The sequence below is a fragment of the Gymnogyps californianus genome, chromosome 7, assembly GCF_018139145.2.
Source record: "Gymnogyps californianus isolate 813 chromosome 7, ASM1813914v2, whole genome shotgun sequence".
In the NCBI taxonomy this organism is placed as follows: Eukaryota; Metazoa; Chordata; class Aves; order Accipitriformes; family Cathartidae; genus Gymnogyps; species Gymnogyps californianus.
Genome location: NC_059477.1, coordinates 27700127 through 27724245, shown reverse-complemented (window position 1 = coordinate 27724245; position 24119 = coordinate 27700127). Strand labels below are relative to the sequence as shown.

At 37.2% G+C, this 24119-nt stretch overlaps 1 protein-coding gene across 2 annotated transcripts in view; it reads left to right on the top strand.

The window, feature by feature from the left end:
• Positions 1 to 18385, top strand: part of XRCC5 (X-ray repair cross complementing 5) — a 57340-nt gene extending 38955 nt beyond the window's left edge. The window contains exons 15-21 of one of the 2 annotated variants that reach the window (XM_050899650.1): positions 311 to 404; positions 1865 to 1934; positions 9646 to 9755; positions 10278 to 10374; positions 12392 to 12459; positions 17259 to 17330; positions 18141 to 18385. In XM_050899650.1, the coding sequence (XP_050755607.1) occupies positions 311 to 404; positions 1865 to 1934; positions 9646 to 9755; positions 10278 to 10374; positions 12392 to 12459; positions 17259 to 17330; positions 18141 to 18155 (526 nt within the window). In that variant the 3' untranslated portion in view covers positions 18156 to 18385. Of the gene's footprint in view, positions 1 to 310; positions 405 to 1864; positions 1935 to 9645; positions 9756 to 10277; positions 10375 to 12391; positions 12460 to 17258; positions 17352 to 18140 lie in introns of those variants that run through there. The other variant, XM_050899651.1, reaches the window with a different exon arrangement.
• The last annotated feature ends 5734 nt before the right edge of the window (positions 18386 to 24119 follow it).

Below are 24119 nucleotides of genomic sequence, written 5' to 3'. Positions count from 1 at the left end.
TCTGTATTTAGAAAGGTGGAGAAGATGTGTATAAGTAAATTCACTCCTGAAATAAGCATGAATAATCTCGCACCTTCAACAAGCGGTGCCTTTGCTTTATGCTAAGATAAAGTTTGATCTGTTTCTACTGTCTGCTTTGTGCTGCCTGTGGGGAAAAAGGAGGCATGGTTTAGTGTTAATTTTGGAACAGTTATATAATGAAGTTTTGTCTTGTGTTCAGTGTATATTTCATTAATTTACTGACTCCCTACTTAGTAGGCAGGACAGCTTCATTATTATTATTATTAATTTTTGTCCTTCTCATTTGCAGCAGTGAAGATGGACCCAATCCTAAGAAACCAAAAATTGAAGAGGAGGAAGGTAGCTTTAGCATCATAAAACTTGCTGAAGGCAATGTCACCTCTGTAAGCATATTTTTACAAATCTGATTATTAAAGGGGAAGATTAATTTCTTTAAGTGTGTTATAGTGAATATACAGAATTCCTGATAAAAGGAGGGTTGCTAGCTGAAACATGACTGAAATACTGTCTACTTGTAGGTTTGAGACTCTCTGCTAGAGATTGTAAAGACAACTTTCTCTGCCCTTAGGCATATGTTAGCATAAGTTTCCATCAATCTTGGATATTTTAGGACAAAATTCTCCCCTAGTGTCTAGAACTCTAAAGGGCAAGCCTGAGGATCTGAAGAAAACAGAATCTCAGAATTGGAGTTCAGTGGTTGAATTTTGTTCTTGCTCTCTTGCGTATCATCTGCAACATAGAAGTTGCGTCTGTATATTTAATCAAAGGTATTGCTGTGATTTTAGAGATTGTTCTCTGCATTGGCTGGGGTTCTAAATCACAAATTGGGCTTCATCTTGCTGCTAGGTCTGACTTAATTCCAGATGTTGTGTACATGGGTAGATGAAGCCTATATCATAACTGTGTACCTTCCTTTATTTGATTCTTTCATATTAGAGGAAAAAAAGTGATTTAATATTGAGATAACTTCACTTGTTTTCAAATGTGCTATCCTTTAAGGTTGGTTTCTAAAATGCATGATTGAGATTTTGAAAAAGACTTCAAATCTAGAAAGATTTAAATATTCTGTACTCCTAATATAAATTTCTGATATTTCCTGAAAAGTGGCATTGCCAGATTTAAAAGAAACACGAAGAAACCAAGAAAGCTTATTGAAAGATCTATGAATTATTTTGTCAGCAAAGCATAAAAATTTCAAATAAACTTAGGAGAATTTTGATTCCTGAAAGGAAGTTTTAAGCAATGTAATTTTTTTTCTAAAGTTATTGCATCCGTTTTTCAGTAAGTGTTTATTTATATTTGACCTGGTTTTAGTTTTTGTAAGGTTTCTGTACTTGCATGCCCATTTAGAGCTTGAGCTTTAAGATGTCAGACTGGGCCAGAAAGGGTAGATGAATTGAGTGCAAGCTTTTAATTTTGAGCTTCCTATTGGAGTGGCAAACCAATGATTCTGTACCCACATGCCTGGGAGCTCCCATTCCTCATTAAGTGTCTGTCAAGATTAGTGAGAGGTCTGTGCTACAGAAAGTCTCAAAGCTGAACTAGCAGATAACCTGAATTACTGTGCCTCTGACCTCTAAACCCCAGAGAATAATGGTCAGCTTATAACAGTGCAGCACAGTAAGTGTAAGTTCATCTTGCTCATGTCACAACTAACCTTTGCTAGGAGTACTGCGCATTAACACGCATTGTAAGACTTGCATTTTATGAGTCTGCATGCAGAGAAGTGTAGAGCTTCTGTTTCCATATTAAAATACACAGAAATTTTAAGATTCTTCTTGCCTCGCAAGAAGAAAGAGATGGGTGTTAGCAGACGATTGTATTATTTTTGGACCTTTTGTAGGTTGGCAGTGTTAACCCAGCAGAAGATTTCCGAATTCTGTTGAGGCAGAAAAATGCTGACTTCAAAGACGGTAAATGACTTTTATGTATCTTAATTGTAGTCAGTAGCATCTTCAGGGTTCAGTAAATGCAATCCATTTGTCTAAACATAAGTTTCTAGTGCTATGTGAGATGCTCTGGAGTTTACTGCTTAGCTTCTAGTGTGACTGAGTGAAGAAAGGTGTCACTTGTAATTCCCATGTCAATATTTGCCTTCCCCATTTGAAAGTCTCAGATGCCCATGTTTGTGTAAGATGGCACTAGACAGCTACGTTGAGGCATCTGAGCAACTCCTCAGGTGTTTCTAACAGATGATCCCATGGTACTGACTGACTGCCTCATTCAAACTGGGTATCGGCTTCTCATCTGGCTTCATGGGATCTTTCTGGCTTGAAGTGGAGGGCTGTTGGCTGCACGCGGTGTGAAGAACCTGTCTTCTGCAGTCTACTTCTGTTCTATGAAGAAATAAGAATCTGATACCTGGGATTTAAACCTTTACATGCAAAGATGATTTCTTACTGCTTGTTGTGAGCAAAAGAAAGCACGGGTGTAATGAGCAGATAGTATGTGACTCTTAAAGATGAGAGGAGGCTCTGTGTGCACTGAATCTATTCTCAGCATACAGCAAGACAGGGTTTTGATGCAGAGGCAAGGAAGAATACAAAGCACAGGTCAGTCACTGTCTTGCATGCCCTAAGTCTGAAAATGCAATGCAATTATCATTTGTTTGTATGGTGTTTCCCTACTGGAATAGCTATACAGAGAGAGATGTAATCCAAAGGTATCTTAAAAAGAATGCTCAAGGTGGATGGGGTCCTTTTTTCTTTTAAAGGGTGATTTGAAGGTTGTGGCAAGATAAACCTCATCTGCCAAATAACCACCAATGTAGCATTTCTTTTCAAAGAAAAAGATTTGCAGAGATGCTGAAGTGAGGTGCTAGGTATTTCAACAAGGCCTTTGGTCCTTTTGGACATAGTTTGAGGAGGGTGTTGAGTAGTATATTGATTTGTGATACAGCCTGTTAAAGCCTACATAGCTATTTCTCTCCAGAATTTCCAGATGTGTAAGCCAGCTAGCCAGCTTTTTACATGGATTTTGCATTAGGTCCAGAAGAAATTGTTTATTAAAAAAATATTTGGAATTGTGTTCTCAAATCTCGGATATATTAAGATGCAGTAAAAAAGCATTGTACAATATATTAGAACACAGAAACTGTGAAAGAGTTGACTACTTTGTTACAGTAATTAATTTTATCATGTAGGAAAGGTTTAAGGCAAAAATAAGTATAGTGATTACCCTTGAAGATGGTTTAACTAAAGAGTGCTTAAATATGTCCACTTGGTAGCTGTGCTGGAGATAACTGCAGTACATGTTTGGATGGCTTCTGAAATTTTGAGCAATCTGCTTTTATTTTATGTGTGATCTGCTCTGTAATTATAAGGCATAGTTAGACAGAATGTAGTGCAGTCACCCATTTAAAGGAGAGATAGAAGCCACTATAAATAAAAACATGCTCTGCATATTATTTTTTTCTTCTGCATAATCCTTTTTCTGCTTAGAGCCTTTTAGGTAGCTTAATACATAAAACATTACAGGCATGTTTTTAATGGCTTGCTGTATTGCGTTCTGGTTGTGTAAATAGTAAATTCTGCCTTAAAACTATTCAGTGGTTTTTTTTAAGTATAATTTTATATCATATTTAATGATGAAACTTTTTTTCTCTGCTAGAACATGTGAAATGTAAAATGTCTTTGCAGGAAAGGATAATCTGTGGCATTCAAATAGTTTATTGGAAAAAAAATAAATTACGTTTTATGTGTCAGGATGCAGACAGGTTGCATCTTGTTTTGCTTTTTTCTTGTATAAAAAGAGCATCCAGTGTGGTCTTCCAAACTGAATAGAGCCTACATTCTGATTTTAAAACAAAATGGCAACAAAGTCCCTCTGTAGGGAGGAGAAAGACTTTTCAACTGTTTGATTGGGGGTGGGTTTTTTTGCTAGATAGAGAAGTTGTAGCAATAAGAGCAGCTGTACTTTAAATACAGACAGTACAGTGGCTTTTTAATTAAGCTGCAGGTTAATGCCACACATCCCCTTCAGTCCACAGCATGTCTCTCACTAAAATTATGAAGTTATCAAGACCAAAGTATGGTAAGGGGAATTCTTTTCTTTTTTTTTTTTTTTTTTTTTAATAGCTTGTAGGAAGTCCTGATGGTATATTTATCATCAAAAATGAGTACCAATGCATCTCCTGCAGTGGCCTCACCGGGATTTGATGATCAGGGTTTGTGCCAGTCATAGGAGAAGCCTAAGTGCAAGTTAGACAGCCCGTGTCTGATGCTGCATCCCACAGCAGACCAGAGCAGGAGAAATGATGCATTCGCTGTTAGTGAGAACTGGGTCACTAATGTGTAAATACATATTTTTAGGAAATCTAAGAGTTTCAAGTTGGTAAGGGTCTTAGGGATAGGTTTTCTGAGACTGGCAGCTCAATTCCTGAAACAGTAATCGACTTTGTTTTTAATTGACATCTGTGTAGTTTATTATAGTAGGGACCCACTTAGAGCTTACGTGATGAGTTGTGTGCGATGGTGTCAGCTTACTGGTTAATGTTGATTGCTCATGTAACTAGTATTGTGTTTCCCCTCCAGATAGCTTTACTTTCTTATTTGTATTCATGGCCAGAGAGATGTCGTTTTATGCAGGTCTTATTTTGAGCAGATTACAAGTGCACAGTCATCACAAAGAGCAGTGTTCTGATAACAGCTTCTGACATTTTTGTCAATGAATGCAAATAAAATAGATTAGTTTGCCTGAGTAGAATCTAATCGTTACTCCCAAGGGTGTACAATGAGTTTCTTCATTGCTGTGGCTGCAAAGAAGATTCTCAAATGCAGTGAGTGCTTGCCATCTTTGTAATGCCAAAGGAGTAGCCACATGACTACCAGTTCATCCTGTTGGACTATTTACAGGTTTCCATCCATGTCTGCATTTCTGGAGAGCAGAAGGTGTCTAATATGGTGTGTTGTATTTTCATAGGCTTCTGTAGAAGATAGGATGTCTTAATGGGGAGTAAAAAGATATTGACACATGCATAGTATTTTCTTTGGTTTGTAAATTTTCTGTGCGAGTTTATAGGCCGGATTTCATTGCACCTTACAGGACTCCTATCTGAGAACATGATGTCTGAAGTCCTGTAGTTGAAAGAGCTTTTTTATTTTACTGATTGTCAGCGAAGAGACAAATCTGCAATGACAACTGTACAGTTTATGGACATAAGAAAAAAATGTCCAGAGACAAATTGTACCAAACTCTCATTTTTATATTTATAGCAAGTTTGTTAACACTTCTATTCCTAGGCATTTCTAGAAAAATAAAGTTAAGAGTCAGTAATTGCATATGTAGATTTCAGCAAATATTCTGCTGTGCCTGAGGTGTCACACTTTTGCCATGGCATGTAGATAGCTTCGTAAGTAAAATGTAAAACACTGGTTTTGCACTGGATGCTTTATATGAATAAAAGAAGTGTGTCATAAAAGAATTGTGTATAAGAGATTTGCAGTGGGAATTTATTAGACAGTTGCAACAAGGATGATATTTTATTGCGAGATTTTCAGTAGAAATGTGTATAGTTAACTACCTTTCTAGACCTAAGATAGTTTTTTAAAAAAACTACTATTTACTTTCAGATTTTGTTGGCATATGTCTTTGCAGTTTGCCTGCATCTTTATCTTACTGGATGTTTTTGTGTATTTTGGAAACTATTCATGCTCTGCTGCTAGGTAGGCCAAATGCAATGACTGGTTTGATGAAAATGATTCAGTCATTAGAAGAGTATTTGCAAACGAAATACTTGAGTATATAAAATCACTTTGAAGTTTTCTGTATGTCTGCTTCACAGAGAAGATGAAGCCAGATTCGTCTTTGAAGGGCATAGTGATTGGGTGAGATGCAAAGCTCTGAGTTGCAACAAACAGAATTTGAATTAGATGTCATGGGGAAAAAAATAATAAAAATCACAATGATGATAGTCAAACACAGAAAGAGGGGCCCAGAGAACTCAGAGACTCTCCATCCTTGGAGCTACTCAGAGCTCAGGTCCATGGAGCACTGAGCCACCTGATCCACAGCGACCCTGTTTTGAGCAGGGATTTCGGCCGTATGTCCTTCAGACATCTAGCCTAAATCATTCTGATCCATACCCACAGGCCATTTAGAGAGACCATTTCAAAATTGAACAGCACCTCATATGACACTGTAGTAGTTCAACAGCTCTTGATCCTAAAATTCTTGTTTCTTGGCTTAAAGATGAAGGAAGTCCTTAAAAATTAGGACAGTTTTCAGTTTAGAATCTCTTTCTTCTTTTCAGTTACAAAAAGATGATACTTACAGAGCAGGAGTTTAAAATTAATTATCAGGTGGTTTAACTGATTTGTCCGTGACTCTTACTTTAAGCACTGTCCGTGAATACAAATCATTACCACCACCAGTGGATAAATCAAAAGATTGACAACAACAGGAGTCTTTCATCTACAGAAAGAACTATTTTTTTAACCTGATTAATTTTTTTTTTTAGGGGAGAAAAAAATCCCCAAGGAATTGAACTTGGACTATAATACAGTTTTATCTATTACTATTCTGTAATCTGGTTGGCATAGTAGTCAAGACCAAGGACTGAACTGAACAAACATGAAAATATAACTACATTTTTGTACTGTAACTATTCAGAGATAACAAGTGAATATAATTGTTCATGGCATATTTCACAAGAAATAACAGCACTGGTGAATGTATTTTAGAGTACGGAATGTATCTGAATGCCAGTGGGGAAGGGATTAAATTCTGTTAGAACTAGAAGATCATCTTTTCAAAGATTTTTTTTTTTTCTTCCCCCTGTAATTCTCCAGCCTTTAATCACTATATTTTTGTTATCTAACCAATCAGGTACAGTAGAAGGAGGAAGCAGAAGATTAAAATCTCTTGGGATGTTCTGCAGAACATGGTGGTTATTAGGAGTGCTGGAATTCCAGTTTATGCAAAATCGAGAAGTTAGTTCACTTCCTTAAATGTGTGTGGGGGATGAGGGAAGTTGGGAGAGAAGAAAAAAAAAAAAGTTGTGGGGGTTTTTTTTTTCAGTAGTGGCCCAAATAGGCTGTCAGTTTGTAACTCTAGGACCTGCTCTTCAAAACCCCAATGCCTGAGATTTGTCTGGGACACATCAGAGCTAATGCTAATATTCACAACTTAGTTAAATAGACATCTTTATGCAGAACATGCCTTTCTCCAAAAACAGGGAGATCTATTTTTTGCAGCACCCAAACCCAAAGATTCACACTAATGGAAAGGCAGATGACAGGCAGCAGGAAATCAACAAAGTTCGCAGAACTAGAAGTGTAAAGGAACAGAGTCCACTTTGGAGAACTTCCAGTTATAATCCTTATCTACCGTCTCTGGTATTGTCTTTGGCCCCCTGAAGTAATTTGGTAGTCTAATCAGAACACAAGAATTTTATCTATTTGAGATTTATCAATCATTGGCCTGTCATTTAAGGGGGACCCAATGGACAGACCCAACTTTAGCCAAGCTGTTTCAAGATGTTAGAAGAATCTGACTTAAAACATTGTTGCCATGTAACCTGTTCCTGCATATATTATGGTCTTCCAGTGCCTAGTAAAACATTGTAGGGTTTTTTGGTTCGTTACAACAGGTTTCAAAAGGAGGCAGCTCACAGTCAGTAGCAAGAAAAAGTCTTTTCTTCTGATGGCTGCCAGTGCAATCAAATGGAAAGGGATTTTAAAAAAATTAAATGCAAAAGAAGTAGTGTGTCTGATAATTTCAAACGGTATGCTGGAATCATTCTGACAATAAAGACTTTTATTGCACCCTTGTAGTGCCTGGGGTTTTAATTTAACACATCAATGAAAAGGCAGTGTTTAAAAAAAAAAAAAACCACCACTGAAAACACCAGCAGGACTTGCTTTTATTAGTGCAATTCATAAGAAATTAGAACATTTAATGAGAAAATCGTTAACCATGAAAAAAATGGACTGACTTAACTTGGGGAGCTTAAGTAGAAAGATTTAAATTTAGTTTGTCCGCTGCTGGTAAAATAAATAAATAGAGTGAGCTGATCACCTCTGGAGCAGTAGGCACTTTAGCACACGTTCTTGTGTGATAGCTGCTGTTGGACAGAACCGTTATCCTGCTCCTTTTCTAGAAATTCTGTAGAGTCAAAAGCTAGTGGGAGAATATCAAACATGTCTTGTTTCACTCTTTTCAGAGATGCTGTCCTTCAGATTCAGTTCGATTAGGCATTTTATAGAACATAAATATAACAGCTAGTGCTGTGTATGCTTACAGTGAGCAGAGTGGAATACAGTATTTAAACAATGTCTACTTATCATTGTCTCTTCCATCACTCTGGCAGATGATTTTCTACGTTGATGTTTCCGTGGCTGAAATACTTGCAGTGACATCTATGCCCATAACATCTGAACATAAGAAGGGCTACATATAGGTCAGGCTAAAGGTTCTGTTAATCCAGTAACCTGTCTTTAACAGTACTAGAACAGGACAGGCAGATGCTGTGACTTGTCCAGAATGCTTTCCTGCATTTTCTTCCTCAACGGCAACATCATATTTAATCTCCCTTGATAGAGTTCGTCTTTTAAGAATTCTAAGGATTTGTTCAAGCATTTTTTTTTAAGCTGTTAAAAGTTCTAGCATCCCACAGCAGCCTGTGGTAAAGAGGTTAACTGGTTTTGTTTGAAGAGCTACTTCTTTTTTCGTTTGTTCTTAACGCAACTCTTTGCTCTTGTTTTGAGAGAGGCAGCGGACTCACTCCCTATTCATCCTTTTTACAATGCTTCTGAGTTTACAGATCACTGTTGTATCCTCCTCACACTTGTCTTTTCCCAGACTGAGGTGTCTGCCAGAGGGTTAAATTGGACAGTTCCTCACCTGTAATTAAACATGAAGAAAATAAAGTACTAAAATCCAGCAGAATTTAGTTAGGCTTGCAGAGCTCTTGGTGACATTTTCACTTGTCATGTTTGCAGTATTTTACAGCTACCTACCTTTTAGGAGCTCAACAGTGAGGATGAAACTGGTGTTCCCCTTCTTGTTGGTACAAGTCTCATTGTTTGCCTCTGCTTCTCTCTGTCAGGCATGCGCAGTTTATAATACTTATCTCCATAATCATAAACAGCGTTGCCCTGATGAAAAATCAAACTACCTGTACAGAGGCAAGATATACTCTAATGACAATAACAACAAGGTAGTCTTTTAACTGCAATCACCCTACAGATGTTGTTTTGACATTATTACACCTTCATTGTAAATTTAATGCTTATATTGAAATATACATGTATTTCAAAGCATGTTTAGGGGATATGCTTGCATTGTAGAACATAACCTCCCTCAGCTTTAGGATCCCAAATGTTCTGGTTTTACTTTCTATCAAACAAGCTAGGCCAGTGCTTTTTTTTTTTCTTGGCTTTCAGGGGAAGATTTTTGCCTTGGCCATGCTTGGGTTTCTTCCTAGTATATCTAGCTTTTCCAGAGAGGCTGAAGTAATTGTCAGTAGCTTAGATAATAATTATCAACTTGAGTAGCTTGAGGCGGTATGGGTATGATTAACTCTTTAGATGCCTGTGGAATAGAAAAAGAGATGTAAAGGAAAAAAATTTTTTTTGCCTTGAAAGTGTGCATTCTGTGATTCATTTATTTCTCCTTGTCTTTCAGTGAGTCAGCAGTTGATAAACCGCATTGATCAGTTCCTGGAAAATAAAGGTTCACAGTACTACATGAAAGGGATCAATTGTATCAGAGTTTTCAGAGAGGAGGCCATGAAGGTAATGTTAATATGTGAAAACTCTCATCTCTTTCAAATTAAAGACATGATGGGCCTATTTGCTGTATTAGAAACTTGATAATTTATTGCTACAGCAAAAAGAATTGATTTGTAGATTAAAATCTGTTATGCTGTTTGAAAGTTTAGAAATATATTTGCATTTTATGTTTCTTTGTTCTTACTGGAATGGAGAGTAGCTTCTCTGGTATTATTTGCTGTTGTTTGTTTTCTTTTAAGCATAAAACCAGGAGGCCTATGACCTGATGCTTGTAAAAGAAAAATAAGCAATCCTACAAATTTCTTCTTCAATAAAGGTAGTTACAAGAAAGTCTTTCTCGCTTTCTGAAAGGCAGTTTTTGTAGCTCACCTTGCCTTAGAACTCTTGGTTTTAACAGAGATAAAAACCAAAATCTGTAGTGACTTTTGTGTTCACCATGTTAGATGACTTCATGAAGAGTTAAGTTTGCAGTGCTCTTTAGTATTTTTAATATTTCTTGTTTATCATTGCTGTTATTTTTTTCAGCTGTCCAAGGTGCAGTGCTTTAATGATTTTCTGCAGGCCTTGAAATCAAAGGTGGAAGATAAAGCCTTAGCTGATTTCTGGGAGATCATGATACAGGGTATGATGGCATTTAAAAAAAAAAAAAAAAACCTAGTTGTATTATCTATTATGTAAGAGAAAACTTTGTTAGCAATGGGACACTTAAACTAACCCCAGAGCAGCGTTTTGATATGGTTCATTCCTGCAACCTGTTTAAAAAAATAAAAAAAACCCCTTTCATGTTGCAACTTCCTTTTTTGCACTAATAGTTTCATATCAGCAATATTCCTAATGCTTTGTCGAGTCTTGTTGAAATGGTAAATGAATTGTAGAAGAAGAGAGACAAATTAAATGTTACAGGGTAAGGAGAAGAAGATACGATTTCAGCTGAATTTCAGAATAAATGGAAAAAACTCGTGCAGCAGAGATATAAAAAGATTCTTCCAAATTAAGCTTCAAAAAAGGCATAGATAGCATTGAAATATGTCACTGATCATTTTGTATTTAAGCAACCTGAAGGACAGAATATGTGGTAATATGACACCTACCTATGATTAAACTGGGAGATACAAGGCAGTGCAATTCTAAAAGACATTCAGAGACTACGCAAGTGATAAATAAAGGAACATTTTCACAAATACGAAACGTGGTGGACTAAAAAAAAATCTTTTACGTCATACTCTTGTTTTTAATTGGAACCGGTGCTAAGAAAATCTGTTAAATGCCCAGCTATATCTCTTAAGGGTGCGTGCTATAAAATGCAATGATATGCTTTTGTATAGCAGCTTTCAAAGTGTCGAACTCCAGACACTCGGTGATGTCTACATCATCCAACTTTATCAAAATACAAGATGGGAATTTGTTTAGCAACCCAAAACAACAGCACAAGACAACACTGAAAGAATATTATATTTAGTAGTATTGTAGGGGACCTTCTCTGAAGAAATTTGAAAAAAGAAACCAACAAACTTTGAAAGTAGGAAACTTGGATCTTCCAAAGCCATGCTAGAATAATTTTTAGTTGGTACAAACCGGAGTTTTTGACAAACTGGAGTATATTTTTGAGAGAAAAAAAAATTACAAATAAAAACAGAGATGGTATCTTCATACAAAATAAATTATCTTCTTGTGAGAAGATGATACAATCATGGTGCTTTATGCATAATCTAGCTGCCCTCACTAGGTAGCTGAAATTGCTTTTTGCTTGCTGCTACCAAAAGCAGAAGTCTTGTTTTCCCTGCTTCTTGCCATGTGGCCTGTCCCCTCTTTTCTGCCAAATGTGGCATGCACTGGGCCTTGTCATGAGTGACTGCAATCACCAAAAGAGGATGGATGTGAGTTAATGAGTTAGTGGCTCAGGAGCAAGGCAGATCTGTGCGACAAGTTCCCTTGTCTCATGAAACCCTGCCATGTAGTTCTATGGGCGCATTAAGGTGGCATTACACTTGTGCTGCTGCTGAAACCTTTATGAATCTACTGTTCTTTGCTCTCACACCCACAGCTTCTTTATTCAGGCACAAGCATTCGTGTAGCCAAGTGATGAGCTAGACTGGAAAAACTACTGGGGTAAAAAGTAATTGAGTTGTTTTTATTTTTTTTTCGGGGGTCACTGCACAGGATGATGGTGCTGGCACAACCAAGGAGCAAAGTGGGGGCAGGACCAGCACTTTGGTAGTCAGACTGTAGGTAATCACAGCATAAGTGTTTGTATGTTAGGAGTTAATTTTTCGAAGGACCTAACAGCATGCTGTGAATGACTAAAAGTGTAATTTCTGGTAGATTTTCAGCATTTCATCTGTGATCTATGATTTCAGTGTCTCATTAGTTTGATTGTCATAATATTAGCAGTTTCCTAAATGGATACTTCCACAAGCTTATGAATATGCTCATTAATTTATTTTTATATCATAGTTTATATCATAGTTGACTCATTTATGCAAGTCACATTTTCCTTTGAGCAATATTTTTTTTTATTTTTGCTGGTGATGATGACACATTCAGAAGTTGGAATTTGGAAAACTTTTTTCATTTCTAACACTAAATGTGTTTTTGGGAAGCCTTCTAATGATATTTTTATATCTCTTATTTTTTTTTAGACAGAATTTCTTTGATCACTAAAGATGAAGCAGAGGAAAGTTCGGTGACTAGTGAAGAGGCTGAAAAGGTATAGTTTTTTTAATGAGCATCTATTTGTATAAAGCCCTTGCTGTGGAACAGAAGATTATTTCTTATGTGGATAAATCTTTAGGTGAATGAGATAGGATCCATATGAAGGAATAAGAGTGTCTTTTTGCCACACAACTGAAATTGCCCCAATTCAGAGCAAAAATAATTCCCTAGCGTGTACCACAGCATTTTGCTTTAATTGGTCTTTAGAAAGTAGCATGTATTGACATCATTATCTGAAAATATCCTCTACAAAGAATAGGAACTTCAGGAACTCGATGTAGTGGAACAGCAATAGACTATATATGCAAGATCACTATTTGAACTTCATAGAAAGAACTGATCTCATTGTTAGCACACAAATTCAAAAATCAGGATACTTTTTTGTCTAAAGGCGTTGTGAACTCTAGCAATATAAAGTTGTTATGGCTAGTTTTCACCATATATGCGATGATATCAGTATTTTCCACTTTATGCAACTCTTGTGGATTGATGGACATCATAGATGATGCTGGTATTATTATTGGTGATCATATTAGATCCTTTTGGAAACAAAAGTTTTGGAGTATTTGCAGGTATTATTTCTACAGAAATATAACACTTCAGTAACTGCAGTGATGAATGAAGGATGTCACAGTTACAAAGGAGTGAATTCTAACAGGCAGAATGGTGCCTTCTGTTCGAATGAAAGCAGAATTCAGAGTTGCTGTCAGAAATTGTGTTTGTGTGGAGAGGGTAAGACGGGCATTCTTGTATTAGACTGCTAGCCATGATTTTAAATAGTTTAGGAGAAAAGAGGTCCTTGTATTACAGACCCCTGAAGGTAAACCTGTGGCTAAAATCACTAAGTACTTTGCAGAGAAGCAGCTCTTCTAAAAGATGCCACTTTGATTTTCACAACTTCCAGGCCTTACATTAGCAATAACCAGAAGACGGTAGAAGTAGGTTCTATATGAGTGAATTAATGAGCGGGTAAAAGGTTGTATTTTAGAAACTGCTTTTTTCATCTGTAACAATTTACCTCAAGGTGAAGAAGGCACAGAAATGTCACGAAAATGAAAAGCTAACAAACAAGAGTCCAGAAAGCTAAGCACATGTGCAGAGTACAAATGACAGAATATTATGGTTTTTCTAGACATGAAGGACCTACTGGCTGTTTCTCATCACACATAATTGTATAGAGCAACTTTTTTTTCCCCAGTGGTGGTTTTAAAGAGTATCAGGTTTTGTTATATATACCAAATGCTGTGAATTTACTTGGAAACTTCCTAAGGCAATATTTTTCTTGAGAACTTCACTTTCTAGCCTGAAAATACCTTTGATGCTCAAAACATGCTAATGCTGTGTGAAATAGCCACTATTGCTTAAGGAAATCTCTAGTAGCCATGAAAACCTTACAGCGTACTGTTGTCTTAACTGTGAGCTTGTGGTGGCTAAAAAATGCCTGCATAGTATAGAGTACCAAGGACTAGATTTACAGCTGTCAGGCTAAGCTGGAATGAAGCATTTGTAGACTGACTTGAAAATTACTTTTCTGTTTAATGTCATCCTACAGTCAGCCAGGTGTTGCAATACAGGAAGTTCTTTTGTGATTTATTGAAGGTCCTACAACAGCCATAACTTCCCTTTAAAATAGGGGAATAAGAGAGATTGCATGAAATCAGCTCTGCAACAGAGTTCTCTAACATGGCAGTTACCTTAACTTTCAGAATAAATGGGTTGCATCTCTTTGCTAACTAGGCAGTTGTCAATCCCACTTATTCACTAGATAACCACCTCCCCACACACTGTCCAGATCCAAAACCAGAACCCTGATTTGCCATTCTGTCAAGGGTTCATATGACTTAAGAAACTGGAAGACTGCATATTCTTGGGGTAAGATCTGCAGGGATAGAAACTTTTATCTTGAGGTTATGGGGCTGATCTAAAATCTAGTTCTCCTTGGTCCAGTTAAACCCTGCCACAGGTTTCCTGTGTGACACAAAGCCAGCATTTTCCTGGGTCTATAGTAGATTGCAAAAGTGGTTCATTTGTTTTCTATACTGAAGGTGATACCCTTCACTAAAGGGTTATATTGGATCTTTTAAAATATCACACAATAGAGTAAGATGCAAGTTTTCTTCACCTCTGTAGCAGGTCATGTGCAAGCGAGTAGGTCAAGGGATTGGCTGTCAGTGTGGTCCTGTGTGACACAAAAGCCTTTTCTCTTATGTGCAGATGGCTAGCTGATAGCAGTTTCAGGACTGTTTTGGATATAAGATTTCAGGTTTCTAGGGTTGCTGTTTGAAGGAGAAAGGAAGACTTACAAGGCCGCTTATTAGAGAGGTAACAAGTAACAATTTTCTTTTTCATTGAGCTAGGTTATCTATGCATATTTTCCTATCACTGAGAAAAAAGATTTTAGGTAGGGGTTTTTTTTTCTATAATAGTGGAGATACTCTTTTTAGAGCATGAGGATGATAGGTTAAAAGAGCAGAAATGTCAAGTACTTTTTCTGGTTGCTTTGTGGAAGATAATGGATTTCTGCACAACCATTATATGTACTTTGCTTTTGCATAAATGTAAAACAGGTTTTGGAAAAAAAAAAACCAACAACTTTGGATGTTCAGCATTTGATGGAAACTTCAGGTTTCGATTTATTGCTAAATCTTCATCATACATTTCTTTAGCTTTTAGCTTTCTTTACCTAATTTAGCATGGGAAAGCTAATTTTGAAAACTTTGAAAAATGTGGTACTTTCAGAAATACCATTTGACTCTTAATTAACTATGTTAAATGAAATTTGATCTGGCACAAAAAGCCTTTCAGAGCTAACAATGTCATTAGCTTTTAGTTTCATAGTATGTGCTTTGTATTACTACTAGACTGAGAACTTTCCCAGCAAAAAAGATACACAGACATACAGCATCTTGAAATTCTAATTCCTTCGGGCCCTGTCACCTTCTCATTTATTTTTTTTGCAGCTACAAAATCTATATCATAAGTTGAATTCGGCACGTTAAAGCATGAGTGGTGTCTGTGGAGTAAGCTTTCTACGTTCCTCTTGGATGTTGCTGTTTAGGATGTAGTAGTGAGATGTTTCGGTAGTGAGACAACTAGGCAGAGGTTGTATACATCCTCTGTCTTTGGTCTTAACCAAAAGCAATGTATTTGCTTTTCATCCTAGTGAATATGATATCTGGTACTTTCCCACAAATGGGACGCAGCAGGTAACTTCTCAGTGTTTTACTCCTTGTCTAAAGCTGTCACTATTGCTCTAGAGAAGGATCAGAACATTTTATTTGTGTAAAATAACATTTAAGCTTTTTACAGTACAAGTATATTGTCTCAGAGATTGGTAGTGCTCTGATAGGGATCCCACGGCCTTTTGCACAGCCTCCGTGGCTGTTATAGTTGGAAATGCTCAGGTAAACAGTAGCTTGCTTTCAGGACCCAGCTGTTTGCACACAAGAGTTACATAAACTCACAGTATTTATAGCCTGTGTAATGTGGATATTTTCTAACTAGCTGTTCTCTTTCATCATCTATAGTTATAGCAAAGTTGTTTCTGAATTAAGGATGATGGAACTCAATCATGGAATGTGGCTTTTCTTCCTCCTCAGCTTTCGCAGCCATCTTTTCATCTGGGGCAGGGTTGTTCCTGGCTCTGTATACTTGTTCTGGTGCATTTTAATAAAAAAAAGAAAATTTATGATTTTATAGTAAGGATATTGGTAAAGAGACCGTAAGTAAAACTTGTAGACAACTGGATACTTTTCCAGTAAGAGTCAAGTATTTGTATTTTTTTTTCTGCCACTCTAGCTAAATTTTTTTTTCATTATGTTAGGCTAAGAGAAAAATAATTCAGAGGTGGTTGTACTTCAGATACTGTCTGTATGTTTGATTTCAGTTGTTATATTATCTGAGCAACTTACCTTTATCTTTTGGTTTATGGATGCCATGCTTTAAGTGAAGGGCATATGGTGAGTTGTATCAGCAGCTATGGCAATAGAATTTTACATAATGAATTTTCTATTTTTAAAGAGTGGCATTCTAACCATCTTGCATGCTTGAGGGGTTTTTTAAAATTCATGTCTTTGTTCATTTGTTAAATGTTAATTGAATTAAATGGGAAACTTCTAAGTTCCACACAGAATTACAAAGTCGTACTTAAGAAATTTGCTAAGCAAGCCATTGGTCAGTTTACATATGTATTCCTATCAGTGGGGGGGCGGTTTGTGGTCCTTTAGCATTTTGTAGCTATACATAATATCACTTTTAAAATTATCTTTTCTAAGAACATAAACATGGCCATGCTGTAATGGACAAAATTTCCATCTAGCCCAGAATCCCATGTTTGACAGTGGACAATAACAGATGGGTAGGGAAAAGTGTACAGTCCCAGGCTCCAGCCACTGATGTCTCAATAATTCCTGTGCTTGAGGTTGTTTCTGTGGACTTAGTAGACTACAAAGGATTTCTCGTCTATGAACTTTCCCCGTGTCCCCGTGAGACTAGGGACTAATACTTGCAGCATCCTTATTACAGGGTGTTCTACAGCTTAACCATGTGTTGTCTGAAGAACCATATCCTTTTGTCTGGTTTTCAACACACTTCACCATAAAATTCTTTAAAAGCAAGTCTTAAGAAATCTCATGTAGTTTAAGATTATTTTGGAGGCTGGAAACCAGAACAAACTTCCTTCATAATTTCTAATTACAGGTGGATTTGTTTTGATATAGAAAGGAGACATTCTGTTAGTTTAACATTAAGGGTCTAAGTTTTGTCAGTATCATATAAATACACTTGTATTTTCAGTTCTTGGCTCCGAAAGAAAAGAAAAATGAAACTCTGCCTCCCACAGAGGAAGGTGGTGATGTTGATGATTTGGTGAGTACCGTAAAGACATGATGTGGCTTTAGAATTAAATTGTAACTGAGAAGTGCAGTGAGAGTGAGTGAGTGCCGCTTAAAGCAGTAGATTAGAGAGCATGGCTTAGAAAACACCTAAGGAATTGAGTCAGAAGAGAGCCACATGGAATTACTTATTTGCTATTGTAAAACATAACCAGGTGTGTAATTTCATAGTGGCAAATACTATCTTATGTAGTAACACGGGTGTTCACATAGGTTAAACATATTCTCTAGTGTGTTTCAAAAGAGACAGTGAGGCTGCTCATTTGATAGCAGATTGTTATATATTTACTATAATAGCATTTAACAAAGCTTGTAGATCTAGAACAGTTATTTATGTGGGTTGAAAACTGAAAATAATTTTTAAAAAGACATTTTAATCTTCTCAATTAACCTTCTCTATATAGGCTTGCTGAAATTCAAGGACTTCAAGAGGTTTTTTAATAAATATTTTAGCCATTTTTTACAGGCTGAGTCATTACAAATCTGTCTCCAAGGCTTAAGCTGATGGTATAGACAGTTTTAAAGGAGCTTCAATAGCAGGCAGATTTCTACTTTTGGACTGTACTTTTTTAAATCTATAAATTGCACATATGATCATGTGAAGATGAGATTTTTTAGGTTTGTTTTTGTACTTTATAGCAGCTTAGTATTAAGTTTTGTGCAGTCCATTTATGTTACACGATAAGGATTTCCAAATTCACTTTGTTTTCAAAGCGCTAAACACATGTAAGAAATAACTTTAATTCAATGCTGCTTCTTCCAAATCTGTTTCTTCTCTTTGCAGCTGGACATGATGTGACTGGGCGATACATGGTGACTGTACAAGCAAAGTTTTGGAAGAGATCTCCCTGTGAGATGGAGCACAAAACAGGATGCTAATGAGAAGACAGTATATCCATCTTTATTTTCTCAAATGAGAGCAGAAGTCCCAGAGACCTTTCCAGTTGGTATAAATGTCATCTGACTTTTCAAAACCAGAAGAGAAGATTGAAATAATCTGAAGTATTTGTGAAGTAATGATACCTTAAGGGATCTTTTTTTTTTTTTTTTTTTTTTTTCTTTAGCACACTGAATCTAGCTTATCCTTGGTATTGCTTTCAGCTAAACACTACTAAATTTAATGAGAATCTGCGCTGGCGCCTGAAATTCTTGTTACATTGCCTGGGAAGGAAGACAGAAATGTCACAGTGAGGTTACCAGGTAATGCTGAATCTTTAGTGGAGGTAACTCCATAGCATTATTATTACAGAAGGGAAAAAGTCTCTATTTTCATGCTTTTTTCCTATTAAAAAAAACAGAGCAAAAAACCCCACAAAGGCTTATGAGAAAAAATTCTAGGCCAGGGAGTCACAAAGTAATAGTTTAAAATACACAACAGAATCTAAAGCACACAGCAAAGCCAAGTGCTGATTTTGCCACACTGTACCCAAATCAGTAATTATGGTAATCTCTGTACTACAGGTTCTCTATCCTGTTAGCTCAGCAGCAGCTCAACAGTCTCTGTCCCTTTCTGTTACACATTGTCATGTTTCATATGCTGGGATTTCTGATTTTTTTAGACTTTTAACTTAGTACGGTTACTGTAGATACTCCAGGTGCTAAAAGCATGAGTGAATCGGTTATATCCCCATTTCATACACTGCAGATAATTGCTAATACAGAGCAGAAGAATCTGTGAAACCTGTACACTGACACCTGTGATAGATAACTGATAATAGTTAACATTGGTAACCAAAATGGAGTACACAGAGCAATGTAAAGTAGTCAAATACTGCTTAGAAAGAGATACTCAAATTTGATTACAGATCTGGAGAGACACTAATGACACCTTCACAGATGCTTGTTTGTTACAACCAGATTCATTCCTTTAAAAGCTGTTCTTTCATTATTGCAAATGCATAAACATACTGTGCAAAATGGTATTAAGATTGTAAAAAAGAAAAAATCATGAGCTGTAGTTAAAAAATGTTTTGGAATATCTGCACTTTATACTGAACAACAGCTCCTGTGCAGGAAACAGCAATTGCTTTTTGCCCCTACCTCTCTACATGGTGACCTGCTCTCTCCTCTCTCACATCCTGTCCTGACTGAGTTCGTGCAGACTTTGAAAGGGTTTCTCAAATGCAGATGACAGGGAGTAAGTGATCTTTCCAGACCTCTAGAGCATTTGCGTCACCAGAAGATATTTTTCTGAACTGTAAATAAGAAATATTTGGTCAGTCCATTGTTTTGAATGTATTTTAAGGCAAATTTATAGACTATAACACTGACTGGGTTTTTTTTACATTTTATTAATTTGCTTGATTAATAAAATATTTAAAAATTTGCTTTTGTCTTCTTCAGAACCACGTTTGCTAAAATCAGATGATTAACTACCTATGCAGTACCTAAGAGAGACTATCAAAAGCCCCTTTTCTGGGCATACAATGCAAACACTGAATATCAAAATCCTTCTACAGAAGCCGAGTGTAATTACTTGGTTTATTCTTTACAAAATCTAAACTTCACAACACCCCAATAAAATAATTTTTACCATTTTGCAGAGATGATGAGAAGTCTTGGTCAAGACCAGACAGGATATAGAATTACTTTGCAAATCAAAATAGGGATTAGGGCTTTCTGTTTCTTTTGAACCGGTTGACCACATTTTTAGAGAGTATTGCTTCTCTCAAGAAATAAACATTTAGTTTATGGAGTATTATTTCATAGATCATCTTGTTACCTCTACAGCACATTTAGGCTCAGTATGGTAACTGAGTTGCTAGTACTGAAGAGGGGAATGGGAATTTATGGCTCGTAGTTAAAACAAGTGAAAGCAAATTCTTGGAAGGTAAGCAAAGTGTCGTTCATTCTGCCCAGCCTTCTGGGTATCAGTCATCAGAAGCTTATGATATGTCTTACTGAGAGTCTATCAGATAGCAACCTGATTTTACACTTGTTCTTTGGCAAAGGGCCAGCTTTCAGGTTCTTAAGTGACTGAAAGAGAGCTTTCACTTAGTCTAAGCTTACACTTTCAGTTATAAAGTCTGACCTAGTTACTGATTACATTGAGGATACTCGTTCTGAATTGCAATACTGGCCAGTCTTCGGAAGCAATAGAGCAGTTAGTTGTCCACTTCAAAAGCAGACATGCAGGAAACGCCATGCGAATTTGTTTTCTTGCAAGCAGCAGAACGTCCATTGTCCTGTACTTCATAGCCAGAGAAATTATCAAAGTGTCTAAAAAAAAAAAACAAAAAAAAACAACCCCCAAAAAAACAACAAAAAACCAAAAATTATAATGGCTGTGATTTTTTTTTTTTATGTGTTACTGATGTATTTTCTTTTTTCCCCTGGAAGGAATGTCTCTCTGGAAAGCTCTTTGAGCGCTAATAATATGGGACAGTAACCTTGGTTAGCCTTGTTTGCCGAGAGATCAAAGCTTATGATTGTTGTCTGTGTCTTTCTGTTAATCTACTGCTCTGATATCTCTAACTCATTGGGCAGTATCAGTCAGCTTTGATGGAGGGGCAGTGATTTCAGCATTACGTTTTAAAAGATTTTTATGAAGGTTGATGTTGGGAAGAGGTGAAAGGGAAAGGAATGAAGAGTTCAGCCTTTTGTCCCTGTTTGGCTGGCTTAGCAGCTGAGAGTACCAGCCAGCAGGCTAATCATTGTGTCACGTCAGCAATATCCTGTGTTGCCTAGTCTGCAGGTCCTCTTCCTTCTTCTCTTCCTCAATTAGGAGAGGAATGTGGACTAGAAAAGATATTTTGCAGTGTGTACTTTGGGAGGTGGAAAGTATCCAGAGGTATTATACCAGGAAGCATAATTAATATGGGAGGGAGCTGGGGCCATAGCATGAAACTGAATACTCCACAGAAAGGACAAAATACTGGGTTTGGGAGCCGTAGAGGACGAATGAGGCTCTTCCAGTAACAAAGTACCGGGAATCTGTAAGTAACCCGGCTATGTCAGTTCTGCTAATGAAGTTGGTTGCTCTGTCACTGAGTAGTGCGTTCTGCTGACTCTGTAATGCAGTTCTCAAGTCTTGTCTCATTCATTTTTGTACTCAGAAGCCCAATTTGTGCTCTCGGACAGTTGTGAAAATGTCACAGAAGTAGTGGAAGATAACTTCCAAAATGTTACATAGTTGAAGACTTGTGATTTGTGTGATACTACATTGGTTTGTGTGATACTAGATTGGCTTGAAATGAATTGTCAGGTCAACAGTATGGTGTCAACATGTTTGGAGAGTTCTGGAAGCAAGGCTCCATCTCTGTCCTTACAATGTGGCATAAAAGTATGACACATACCATCAAAAGACTTCTAATGTGAGGAGATCTATTCTGCACTGCGGTGTCTTAGTTGCCAAGGTAGATTTTCTTCTTGCTAACTTTCCTGATACTTTGTTTTTGGCAGAATTGTCTGTTTGGTGTTGGGACAGAGTCTTTGGAATTAGAAAATGAGGAAGGAAATTCAGTCACCTGTGGAAGACTGGAGAAGTTATTTAGGCTGCAAATTCTGCAGACAGGGCCCATCTTTATATTCTGCATTTGTATATTGCTTAGCATAGCAGATCCTGCTCTTGGGATAAGATTGCTGACCACTACCACAAGTCAGATGATAGAAGGTAAGGGAGGAGTTCCCTTGTGATCTCAGTTGGGTTGGGGGTAATCTGGAAAGAGGAAGAGTTTTGGCTTGCATTTTGTTAAGCTGGCAAATATACTGGTAGATATTCCTGTTGTGCTTATAAGCGATAGGGTGGTTCTGGTTTTGGTCCACCCCACCCCCACCCCCCCGCCTCGTGAAATAAGCAGTTAACTTTAGCTGTTGGTTTGTGACAGAGGAAAACTCATTTCCACCAAACTTTCAGCTTTGCTTCCTTTTCCCTTCTGTCTTCATTCTTCTTCTCTTGGTACTAGTACAGCATTAGATGCATAATGGAGCGCAGTGCGTGGCAGCATTAAAAAGAATAAGTATTGGATGTAGAAAACCTCCAAGTTTTCTCATCCCTCTTTTCAGATGCCGGTTACAAAGATTGTTAAAAAAAAAAAAAAGTTCCCAGCACTAGCAGGGGACTGGAGGCCCACCCAGGCCTGTGTTTCTAAATTCTTTGAAGAACTACTGCATAGAGAAGAACAGCTTTCTTTGTAAGCCCCGCCACTGGAAAGGTGCTGGTAAATGAAGACGGCATTGACTTCTGCAAGAGGTTACTTGTCTTTCTAGGTGGTGGAGTTTATGTATATAGCATTTCTGTGCACTGTTTTGAAGGCAGCTTTGGGAGAAGCTCTGCACCAGTTTGGGCTGCTCTTGTAATTACTGAACCTGAAAACTTTAGAGGAATAGATTACCACATACTAAGGAAAATAAAGGAAACCAGAATAGGTGAACTTTTCTTTTGTAATACTGTCATAATCTGATATGAAGAACTAAAATAGATACATTAAAAAAGCCAAGGCTGTGATTTTTAACCTCTCTTACCTTTCCCAAAGGATGAAAAACCACACTGAACTCTGCATAAAAATTTGGCATAGAGGCAGAGATACTCTTTACTGTACAAGAAAATTACTTGGAAGACATTTGAACACAGCTTAACTTAAAGTTTGACCCTATTTTTCCATGCAGCAAGTTTTGATAAGTGGAAAGATTAGTGTCCCCCTCTATCCCCTCCCCCCCCCGTTACTGTTTTGGAATAGTACTTGCATTTATGAAAATAAAAGAACTAAACAAGAACTAGAAAACCTGTCCCTTCCCCTAGTTTTTACAGGCCAGGCATAATTTTAGTGCATCTGTGAGCTGAGTGCCTTAAAATAGGCCCTTCACTCATCTGACTTTCTGCACGTACTTACTGTATTTCAGTGATTTAAGTTGGACAGAAATTAACCTGCTGCCTCTTCCCAATAACTTTGTGAAGCCAGCGTGACTAAGACACAGTGAAATGAATCCTGTTCCTTCTGATGCCTCACCAGTACAATTCTCAGCTATTGACCATCAAAAGCGCCTCTTACCAGCAGCCTAAAGTACTCACAGTACTTTTTGCTTTTACCAAATCATGAATTATTTCACAGCACTAAAAAGTACTTAAATTTGGTCATACATATATTTACTGGTGTACTAATTCTTAGGATCCCTCTGTATGCACCAGGTCAGCTGGATGGACTCCTATGAGAGTTTGGAAAGTCTACGATGGAATTGGTAGGTTGACTGTAGAAATTTATTTAAGGTTGCTTTCAATGTATCAAACCAAAGGATTGTTTTTCTTCCTTATTTTTACTGAGTTCCAACCCTGTCTCATCCTTTCTTCCTATTTTGATGCACAATAATGGGCAGTAATAACAGTCATTTCCTTTTCTTCCAGAAGGGAGTGAATTTTGCAGCTTTCAAGATATTAACAGAAAACAGAAATACCTCCAATATAGGGTATAACTAGAAACGTTTTCTATCTGCTGTCTGAGACAATGTATAAAGGGAGCACAAGCCCCTGAGGACACCAGCTGCGGTGCAGATATTTTTGCCTGAAGCGTGTGGATCAGACATAATGCTAGGTAAAGTAAGGTAAAATAGTTGTAGTACCTGATTGTTGGAGTTTTATATGGCTTGGATGTATGAGAATTCCTTCTCCAGCCTGCTAATGCGAGTAGTCAAATGACAAATATTCTCTCCCCATGGAGTGAGGTACATCCACAATGTGAAGAAATGGTATATAGCCCCCTGTACCATGTTGGCTTTTCACAAGAGTTATAGCAGTTATATCAGAATGCTTAGGGACCCTTTACTTACT